Source organism: Panthera uncia, chromosome X, assembly GCF_023721935.1.
Source record: "Panthera uncia isolate 11264 chromosome X, Puncia_PCG_1.0, whole genome shotgun sequence".
In the NCBI taxonomy this organism is placed as follows: domain Eukaryota; kingdom Metazoa; phylum Chordata; class Mammalia; order Carnivora; family Felidae; genus Panthera; species Panthera uncia.
The window spans coordinates 1,246,272-1,257,155 of record NC_064817.1 but is presented as its reverse complement, the minus strand read 5'-3'; the positions used below and the strand labels follow the sequence as shown (position 1 = coordinate 1,257,155).

Below are 10,884 nucleotides of genomic sequence, written 5' to 3'. Positions count from 1 at the left end.
CTTTCATCTACACATTCATGTATCCATTTGTCCAACAACCTACCCATTTATACACCCACCGACTTACCCATCCATCCATCCATCCATCCACCCATCCAGTTATCTGCCCATATACCCATCCATCCATCGTCCATCCACTTATCCACCCACCCATCCAACCACCCATCCATCCATCCATCCACCCATCTATCTTTCCCTCCCTCCATGGACATTAAGTCATTACCACCTTTTTGCTATTGTGAATCACGGTGCTGTGAACGTGGATGTCCACATTTGCTGGAGTCCCTGTTTTCAACTCTTGCTGGTCTATACGTAGGCGTGGCATTGCTGGGTCCCGTAGAAATTCTGTTCTTAGCTATTTGGTTTGAGGCCACAGTGTTTTCCACACAGCCTCACCGTTTTCCATTCTTACCAGCACATGCACGAGGTCGGGAGGGTGTGGGTTCTGATTTCTCCCCACCTCACCCACGCTTGCTACGTTGCACATTTTGATTCTAGCTGTCCTGGTAGGGACGCGGTGATGTCTCCCGGGGACTCTGATTTGCATTTCCCCAATGACTGCTTGGAGCTATCTGCACCCCTTTGCACACTCAGCAGCCCCCCATAAACACCCCGGACTCCCAGGCGCGGGCTCACTCCTGGCCACCCTCATGGCCGCTCACCTGAGCTTGGCTTCTTGGTGGGTTCTGTGAACAAAGAGAGAAAACAAGTTGAATGAGCATCACGGATTTATCCACAGCTCAAAGAATCGTTCGCATCCTCAGAGAAAGTGAAAGATCTCAAGGCACCAAACTTTACGTGCTTCGGACACAAATTCCAATTTGTATTTAGGAGGGAAAAAAAAGAAAAAGGAAGAAAACGCGCATGCAATCCATACCTACTGGTCTTCCTGGGAGCTGTGTAGGGCTGTGGGGCTGGGAGGAAGTTTAGCGAGGGAGACAGACCCTTCAAGGAGCCACATAGCCAGGTTTCTAGCAGCCACACTGTCTGGCCGGGCTCAGGCTGGCAGAAAGGCCGGGCTGGGATCTCTGCCATCACGTGCCCCTTCCCCACGGGGACAGCTAGCAGCCCTGTCGGTGGGGGTGCCCGCGAACCCGCCAGCCGGGAGGCCCCCCAGACCCCAAACCAACGCCCCCAAGAAATACGGCCACTCACCGGGGTCATCGAGGGCATCGGCCAAATCAAAGTCACGTTGACCTGTGGGGGCACAGAGGGTGTGAGTCACACAGACAGGAGAAATGGGGAGGGGGCTGGCTCCTGACCCTCGGCTGCTCCGGTCTGCCCCATCCTCCCACTTGCTAAGCCACGCAGGGGCCTCAGTGCAAAGGGCAGCCCCCGGTGAGCCCCGCGGAGGGCCAATGTGTTTGTCAGAGGAGAATCTGGCCTCTCCCGGCACCGGTGGCTCTCGACTCAACACACATCTTAAGGCAGATCATCGTTCCGTGGCTGTGTGAACGGAGGAAGAAATCCTTCTGGGATCTCAGCTGCCTCCAGCTGCGGAGCAGAACCAACACAGGGATGTTCTGGAAACCCCTGAAGGATCCACACGATCCGCGAACGCTGCTGGGAGCCGGGGGTGTGACAACGAACCCCGTGCGCCCCACTTCCCGGTTCTTCAACGGGGCACAGGCATGTGACCGGCCCTGCAGGGAGGGACAGGCTGCCGCAGGGACGGACCCAAAACAGGCACCTGTGCGAGCACTCCCGGAGGGCTTCCCGGAGGAGGTGGCCCGCGAGCCGTTTGGAAGGCGCCGCTTTACTCGTGAGCCGCTCCATCGGCTGCCCTGCCGGGGCCCCAGGGTGCCACCAAGGAGTCGCGGCTTGCCCCTCTGCCCCTGAAGCCACAGCCTGGACCCCGGCTGAGCTCCCGCGAGACAGCGCCTCCCGGAAGACACAGAACACGCTCGTTTCCTCCTCCTGAACCCGGAGCCCCAACCTCCCCCTCCCAAGGGAGCCTTACTTTCACTTTGTGGCCAGACGCTTGCAAACTGGGCTCGGCCCCAAGGCTTTCCCGGGCCTCCGGCTCGTCCTCGCATTGCACGAATTTGGGGAGGCGCCCCCCCGAGGAGCCAGCCTCTCCCCTGTTTTCTAGCTTAGGAAACGCTCCGGGGAAATATCTGTCCAGAAGGGCGGGCATTTCCCTTCCCTCTGGGACAGACAGAAGCGGAATGCGGCCCGGGCCACCACGGTCCTGTCGCTCTCCACTACTGTCCCCAAACCCTTTCCCAAACCGCGCAAACTAGCCCCTTCCCCCCCTTCCCGTGCCCGGTGCATTTCACGTAAACACAAAAAAATCGTTTCAATGAGCTGAGGGAGGCCCGGCTGCCCCGAGTTCGTTGCTTGCACAGCCCCCCTCCCTTTGCTGCTTCCTAATCACAACGTCACAGAGCCTTTTGGATTCCGGCCACTTTCCATCGACTCTTTGGGGGAAGAGCTTTTTCTAAAACAGCTTCACTGAGGTACCATTCGCCAATCACGCCACCCGTCCATTTCAGGCGCGCACTAGGACAGCCCGTTCACAGCCTGTGCAACTACCACCTCTGTTTCCAGAGGATTCCAGTGTTTGCAAAGGGGACCCAGGAGCATCCCCTGTGCAGCCACCTCCTGTTTCCAGAAGATTCCAGTGTTTGCAAAGGAGGCCCAGGAACATCCCTCTGCAGCTACCGCCTCTGTTTCCAGAGGATTCCAGTGTTTGCAAAGGGGACCCAGGAGCATCCCCTGTGCAGCCATCTCCTGTTTCCAGAAGATTCCACCGTTTGCAAAGGGGACCCAGGAGCATCCCCTGTGCAGCCACCTCCTGTTTCCAGAAGATTCCAGTGTTTGCAAAGGAGGCCCAGGAACATCCCTCTGCAGCTACCGCCTCTGTTTCCAGAGGATTCCAGTGTTTGCAAAGGGGACCCAGGAGCATCCCCTGTGCAGCCACCTCCTGTTTCCAGAAGATTCCAGTGTTTGCAAAGCACACCCAAGAGCATCCCCTCTGCACTCGCCACGTCTATCTGTTTCCAGAAGATTCCAGTGTTTGCAAAGGAGACACATGAAGAACCCCTCTGCAGCCACCGCCTCTATCTGTTTCCAGAAGATTCCAGTGTTTGCAAAGCACACCCAGACCAGCCCCGACCCAAGGGACCAGGACTCGGCTTGCTCCTGCGTCGGCAGACTGGCCGAGACTAGATGCCTCCATGAAGGGAATCACATGTGTCTGAGCTCGGCCCACGTGACTCTGGGCGATCCTGCATTTGCACGAGGCAGGCCTTCCGCACACGGCAGCATGTGGGTCAGTTACCATGCGCAGGGTGCAGATCAGGAGCCTGAGGGCGGACTCAGCATTTGCACTGGACCCCCTGGCAGCGTCAGCCTTGACCCTGCGCCCGGAGGGAGCCTGAGCGTGGGCGAAGAAGGTGCCCCCCTCCCCCCGACACCGGGTGGCCTCCTCGCATGGGCCTGGGTTGCACCCGCACTGGAGCCCGTTTGCAGGTCCCGCCTGGGGTCAGCGCCCGACTGCGATACCACGTGACGGGCTGTACTCTCTTTGCTGAGGGAGCCAGGACCCTGGGGGCCGGCATGTCCCCAGGCAGGAGCCTCCTGAGCCAGGACAAGCCACAGGCCTCCGAAGGGAGGGCAAACTGAGGCCCACGGTGCGGACGCGAGCAAACCGCACAGAGAACCGCTTGTAAGTCTGGGAGGTGCCGCGTCCCTCCGGACACCCCTCCGCCTGGCCAGGCTCTGCGAGCTCCTCGTGCGTGCAGGGAACAGCCTGGAATGCTGAATGCTCTGTCCACCCTTGTGCAGGCGGGGGGAGGGGCGCAGATACCCCCTCCCAGGGCTCCGCGGGGCCGTGGCAGGTGCACAGCCCCTGCACCCCCCCGCCCCCCCCTAAGGCCCTGACGGCTCACCAATAGCCATCGCCGCACTCTGTGCGCCCCGCCCCGGATGCTGCAAGCACCCCGCAATTACTCCAGCGCCCAGGAATCTCAGCCAACCTGCTCCGGCCACGCCCCTCGTCCCGGATAAGCCGAGGGGGCTGTGTTATGTGCCCCACCCTCCTGGCGTGTCTCAAATGCCTGTTCCCAACCTGGGGCTCTATGCACTGGGTGTGGGAACCCTGACAGCCACCTCTGCCTGACCCCAGGGCCTGGGTGCGCCCTTCCCAGCTTTGGAAACTTCCCCGGGCTCCACATGTGTGAGCGTGACTCACGCAGCCGGGGGTGGGAGGGGGTCTCCCCGGGACCTCTTGCGTAAGCTGGTGACCCTGGCTAGCATCAGGCGCCCGTATGGGGACCATCCAGTCCTGCGAACGGGGCAGCCTGCAAGGTCGCTCACTCGTATGAGGATGGGTGATCCTGGGGCTGCTCTCTGGGGACACCTGAGAGGGGTTGGGGGGGGGGGCAGGGTGCTCCCGAGGCAGTTGTTTCCATCAGCATGATTCTCCACTCAGAGCGTGAGATCGGGCTCCTGTCCCAAGATCTGTTTCTGATCTGCCTCGGGGACTTTTAATCAAACCCACATGTTTTTGGATCCGCGACCCCGGGGGACGAAGTAGCCTCCTGTATTCTGGGATGGAGACGTTGGTGATCCAGCTGACATCCTGGGGACGCGCGCGTTCACCCTGGTCCCTGCTAGCAGGAGGCTCGCGGTTAGCCTTATCCACAAGACCCCCACTCTCCTCCCCGCAAACACACACACACACACAAACCCCACAATGTTGGGGGGGGGTGTTGAGTAGCTCTTGGAGGAATTGTGTCCAGTAAGTAAACGTGGGGAGGCGGCCGCTCTACCCCTACGAGACTCCAACCTGGGTCCTCATGGACTTTTGACGCCCGGAATCCCTAAGTTTCTATCCAGACCCTCAAGTGAACAGGACGCACGGCACGGTTGTGGTCGCAACAATAGTAACAACTCAGATCCTGAAGAGGGTGTGGCTTTGCAGCGCAGGGTCCACGCAGACCAGGAGCGAGGTCTGCACCCGAGCTCCCCTCCCCCCGCCCCCTCCCCCCCACCCCCCCCCCCCCAACGCTGCACCCGAGCCCCCCTCCCCCAAACACTGCACCCCAGCTCCCGTGCCCCAACTGCTTTCTAAAGGAGAAAATCAGCCTCAGGCGATCTCTTAAAAGCACAAAACAATAAAGGAAAAAATAAAAAGCAACCACGGTTAACATCTGAGGCTTTGGCACCCATTACAGCATTAGCAACAGATTCACAACTCCCTGGAATGTAATTACCGTCCGCGCGGCCGTCACGTGTCCCGTCCCCCACTTGTGACCTCGTCCAGGCTGTTCCCATGCAACGTCCCCGTAGCTGTGCCCCCATAGGAACATCATCTGTCATTTCCTCGCACAGGGGTTTTACTGATGGCCCCTGGACCGGGGTTAATGGAAACCAAGCCTTCTGGGTCACCTGCCTTCGAGGGACCCACTCTGGGAGCCTTCAATCTATAAGGTCCGATCTTGTCATCCAGGAACCCCACATGGGGGACGTTGATAGAGCAAGGACACCCAGGGAATAAATCTTGGTGCCCTCCAGGCAGCACTGGAAGGTCCCCCCTTTGACTCTCTGCACAGTCGTTCTTTCAAAAAAAAAAAAAAAAAAAATATATATATATATATATGGGGGTGGCGCCTGGGTGGTTGGTTTCATCGGTTAAGCGTCTGACTTTGGTTCAGGTCATGGTCTCGTCGTTCGTGGGCTCGAGCCCCGTGTCGGGCTCTGTGCCGACAGCTCAGAGCCTGGAGCCTGCTTTGCATTCTGTGTCTCCCTCTCTCTCTCTGCCCCTCCCCCCTTGCACTCTGTGTCTCTCTCTCTCAAAATAAAGACACATAAAAAGACATGTATATGGACAGAAAGCATACTACCGGGCTGTTTCGCAATCTGCGGAGGCTGGCAGTTCGCGTTTGCAAGGACAGCGAGGCGGGGAAGGAGGCGGCGAGCCCAGGGGGGCACGTCCCGGGCGGGCTCCACATTCTGCCCGTGGAGCAGCTTTGAATCAACCGGTCACAGGCTGTGGTCGCTCCTCAGGGTCTGGATTCCAGCAAACGGAATGGAAGGCGGGGCTGCCAGTCGCGCTGCACACAGCTGAGCGCGAACGTGCAGGGACGGAAGGACAGACCCTCCCTGGAGCCCTGCAGGTGGTCCTGGGGAACCCTTGTTCCTCCAGCCCCACCCCTTCCTCCCTGCCCTGCAGCTGAACCGCGCCCGGCAAGGTCAACCAGTTGTCCCGGTTCCTAGCGTCCCAAGCTCCCTTTTTGATCAAAGTCATTTGCTCCCACGTGCACAGTCCCTGGAGAAGAAGCATCTGGTCACACTCCACCAAGGGCTGGGCGTTTGTCACACAAGGAAGACATCTGCCATGAAATGCAGAGTGCCCGACCAGGCCCTGTCAGCCGGTGTGGCCAAAGCCAGCCTTCCTGGCAGGACACGTGCACACGGGTCCCTCAGGACCCGGTGACTCACACACTCTGGCGAGGCAGGTCTGACTGTGCCCGAGAGGCTGCGTCTCTCGCCACCTCCTAGGGGAAACTGAGGCTGGAGGGCTGTGGACTTCATTTTGCAGAGCAATGGCTTTGATTAGTTTCCTGTATCTGCAGGAAGAAAATCCCACAGACCATGTGGCTTGAACAACACACATGTATCCCCTCCTGGTGCTGCAGGCTGGAGTCCGAGATGCAGACAGGGCTGAGGCTGGGGGTCTGAGGTCCAGGTAGGGCCGAGGCCTAGAATCTGAGATCCAGGCAAGGCCGAGGCTGGGAGTGTGAGGTCCAGCAGGGACTGAAGCCGGGAGTCTGAGATCCAGGCAGAGCTGAGGTTGGGAGTCTGAGATCCAGTCAGGGCCGAAGCCAGGAGTCTGAGGTCCAGTCAGGGCTGAGGCTGGGGGTCTGAGATCCAGGCAGGGCCAAGGCTGGGACTCTGAGATCCAGGCAGAGCTGAGGCCGGGAGTCTGAGGTCCAGGCAGGGCTGAGGCTGGGAGTCTGAGATCCAGGAGGAGTCAAAGCTGGGAGGTTGAGATCCAGGCAGGGCTGAGGCTGGGGGGTCTGAGATCCAGGCAGGGCCGAGGTTGGGGGTCTGGGATCCAGGCAGAGCTGAGGCTGGGAGTCTGAGATCCAGGCAGGGCCGAGGCCGGGGTCTGAGATCCAGGCAGGGCCGAGGCTGGAAGGCTGAGATCCAGCCAGGGCTGAGGCCTGGAGTCTGAGATCCACGCAGGGCTGAGGCCGGGGTCTGAGATCCAGGCAGGGCTGAGGCCGGGGGTCTGAGATCCAGGCAGGGCTGAGGCTGGTTGTTCCCGAGGCCCCTCTCCTCGCTTACCTGTGTCCTGTTCCCCTTTTCTTATAAGGACAACAGTCTTATGGGATCAGGGTCCTCCATACTATCTCATTTCGCCTTAATCCACTCTGTACAAACCCCACCTCCAAATATCGTCGCATGCTGCCATCCTGGGGTTGGGGCTATATTTTATGGAGCCCACAGTGAGCCCATAACACACTCAAACACACAAAAGTTCAACCACCATGGAAAGCAGCCCCAGGGATGTCCTCTGGATAAAAGGCAGGGGGTCCCCACATTGCTGAGACAGAAGGACCACTTGGGAAACCAGAAAAGCATCCAGGGTGGGGCTCAATCACACAACAGGAGGTTCGGCCGGCCGGGGACTCTGCACTTTGACCCCGTCCCCCAGCAATGCTGATGCCCACCGCCCATTAGACTTTCCCAACCACCCACCCGAGTGTCAGCATTCTGTCCAGATCACCGTTTCTCGCAACCCACAAGGAATAAACAACATATACACAATTGGCATCTCAGACCGTGGAAGTGGAAACATGAAAATATCCCGGATGGGCCATTTTTCTGTGTCAACGTGGCCGGGCCCAGTGGTACGGTGCCCGGACGTTTGGTCAAACACTAGTCTCGATGCCACCGGGAAGGTGATCCGTCGATGGGATTAACATCTACAATCTCCTGCAGGGAGAAGCGCATCACCCTTGGTAACGTGGGTGGGCCGCCTCTGATCAGTTGAAGGCGAGGTTTCCCAGAGAAGACGGGATTCGGAGACAGCACGGCAGGGTTTCTACCCTTCCCTATGGATTTAGGGCTTGCCAGCCCCACCATGTTGTGGGGCAGTTCCTTAAAATGAATCTGAATGTATACATTGATGATGATGATGATGAGAGATAGACAGATAAATAGAGATGATGGATGGCTAGATATGATGGATGGATGGATGGATGGATGGACGGATGGATAGACAGGTAGATAGATAGGTAGATAGAGATGGATGGACGGATGGCTAAATGATAGATGGAGGGATGGATAGGCAGATTGTAGATGAAACAACACACAGATAATAAATGGATGGTTAGATAGATATAGATAGATGGCAGATGGGTAGGTAAGGAGGTAGGATTGATAGATGATAGATAGATAGATAGATAGATAGAGACGGATGGACGGATGGATAGATGATAGATGATGGATGGACGGCTAGGCAGATTGTAGATGGAAAGAGACATAGACAATATTCTGTGTGTCCCCTGCAGTCAATGTCGCCCCCCGCTGAGAATGGCCAGCTGTGGCCTCTCTACGTAGGGGATGTCACCTCTGGGCCGGCCATGCTGGGTGATGATGCATCTCTGAATGGGGACCCCAGAGCCGCTGCCCCCTTGTGCCACGGATCCACGGGGCTCCACCCAAGGGTAAACCAGATGGCCCGGTGCTGACTCAGGGCAGCAGGGCCCGAGCCCCACCCACACACCAAATGAGCACCTCCAGGGGCGGGCACTGGCCTCCTGCCTTTCATCCAGTTCCCTCCCAGGTCACTCGCACACCAAGCATTGAGACCCACCCCCCTGCACAGCCGGGCCGGTTGGGCCCCACCGATGGGCGCGGTGACCGCAGCCAGCCTAAATAAATGACCCACTTCTGGCTGGGCCCGCACACCCACAGATTGGTTAGATCAAAGGTACGTTGGGGGCCACGGAGAAAGACGCGCAGAAAGCAGACAGACTCTGGATGGGTTCTGGGGTGTGGCCCAGCGTGGCCCTGCCTGCCTCTTTGGCACACGCCATGTTTCCAGAAGCAAAGAGAAAATGCAGGGTGCACCCGAACGCAGCCCGTGACACGGTCCGAGTGAGAGTCGGTGTATCTTTTCGCGGGAGAAGTAGGGATCTATATACCGGAAGGTGACAGACCACAGCCGTAGGGAGAACAGAAGCACATCGGGCACGTAGGCGTATGTTTCCTTTTCGCTCAACAGACCCAAACCGCCGAGCCGACCTTGGCAAGTTTCGTTTCTGCTTCTGCTTCGGACGAGCGCCAACGCACTGATCACCGGGGGGCTCCCCCTCCGTGCCTCGTCCCCCCTCCCCCTCCGTGCCTCAGTGCTCCCATCTGCAACACGGCGATAAGAATGGGCACCATCATCGGGCTGCGTGAGACTCCGCTAGGAATAAAGTCTGGGACGTGCTTCTCCGAGGGGGGCTGTGTGTGCAGCGAGGCTTCTCTGTGCTGAACCTGCAGCTCCCAAAATGACTTGTGCCCGGTCCCGCTGATAACGGAAGGGTCTCGCCCAGCGTCCCGGGCTGGGCGCCCTGGCGTCTCCCTCCACATCACGTCGGCCCCCAGACAACCGAGTCCTGGTCCCCGAACACAGCTTGAGCAGGATACACGGGCCACCCCAGAACAGGGACACCTGAGTCACGGCTGCAAACCCACGGCATTTCCCAGACTTATGTCCCACCCAGACTTGCCTCCTGGGAATGCCACTATGTACATGACCGAGGGGGCTGTTTCACTCCCCCGTCTCATGCGTTCAAGACAGGCCCCTACAGCTCCCAGCCCAGCCCCACCCCGACGCCCGGGCATCTGGGACACGGGACCTTGGGCATAAACAACTCACATGACTTTTCGTGCACAACAAGAAAGGATGGCGTTTATCCAAAAGCTGGAACGCAGCGTTTTCCACAAACAGAACCAAGCCCTGGAAACGCCATGCCCCCACCAACAAGCCGTTTTTTCCAACTCTGTTTTTTACCCCAAGGCAAACGGTCAGAACAAATGCTTTGCATCAGGAACCAGGCATTTGCTGCAGGCATCCCCCCCCCCCTCCCCCGCCCTTCCAGCTGGAATCATCCCGCAAAACAGGGCTGTGTTTCAAATGTGACACAGAACCAGGCAGAGAACCCCGTCAGCCCGGGGCTCCGAACCGGCCCTCTGTCCCGTGTGCCTTCTCCTAAGAACTCACTCCCGTGCGTTCCCTTCCAGCCCGGCAACTTAAAGCCACTTACTCCCTGCAAGCTCCTGGGGAAGGAGATTTGGAAACCAAGCTGACCTCCAGCCCGGCGCCCACCCGGCTCTCCCTCGGGGCAAACCGGGTCTCACCTTGGACGCACAGCACAAAGCCCAGCACCGCGACCCAGAACAGTCCCCCGCGCCTCTCCATGGCTGTCGCCAGTCGGAAGGAGCCCCCTCGGAGGCCGCAGCCCGGCGGCTCGTGAGATCCGGCCTCCCGGACCCCACCCTCGATGTGTCGACTTCCTGTCTCCCGGCTTGGAAGGCACAGAGGCGATGTTTCAAGCGGAAAGTATGAATGAACCCAACGGCAGTCCCGCGGCCAGAAGCTAATGGGCCGCGAGCTCAGACGCCGACCCCTGCAGCCCGGAGCCCGTGAGACCCCGCAGCCCGGAGCCCGTGTGCAGCCCGGGGCCCGTGAGACCAGCAAGGGCTCGCACGCCGAGGACACACCCGGAGCCAGCCTCCCGCCCTCCGTCAGGGCTGGAAACCGGCATCGCCAGGCCTGGGAGGTTCAGCTACATCAAAGGCCTGCACCCCGGGCACTGGGAGGACGCTCCCTACACACAGACGGTTGGATTCCAGGCTTTCTGCTTCCGGGGAGGGGGA

The 10,884-nt window shown here is 59.1% G+C and overlaps 1 protein-coding gene across 3 annotated transcripts in view; it reads right to left on the bottom strand.

The window, feature by feature from the left end:
* Nucleotides 1-10,884, bottom strand: part of XG (Xg glycoprotein (Xg blood group)) — a 31,917-nt gene that overhangs the window by 16,364 nt on the left and 4,669 nt on the right. For 2 of the 3 annotated variants that reach the window (XM_049643345.1, XM_049643347.1), the window contains exons 2-3: nucleotides 1,156-1,197; nucleotides 663-686 (exon numbers count right to left, since the gene is read on the bottom strand). In XM_049643345.1, the coding sequence (XP_049499302.1) occupies nucleotides 663-686; nucleotides 1,156-1,197 (66 nt within the window). Of the gene's footprint in view, nucleotides 1-662; nucleotides 687-1,155; nucleotides 1,198-10,365; nucleotides 10,810-10,884 lie in introns of those variants that run through there. The other variant, XM_049643346.1, reaches the window with a different exon arrangement.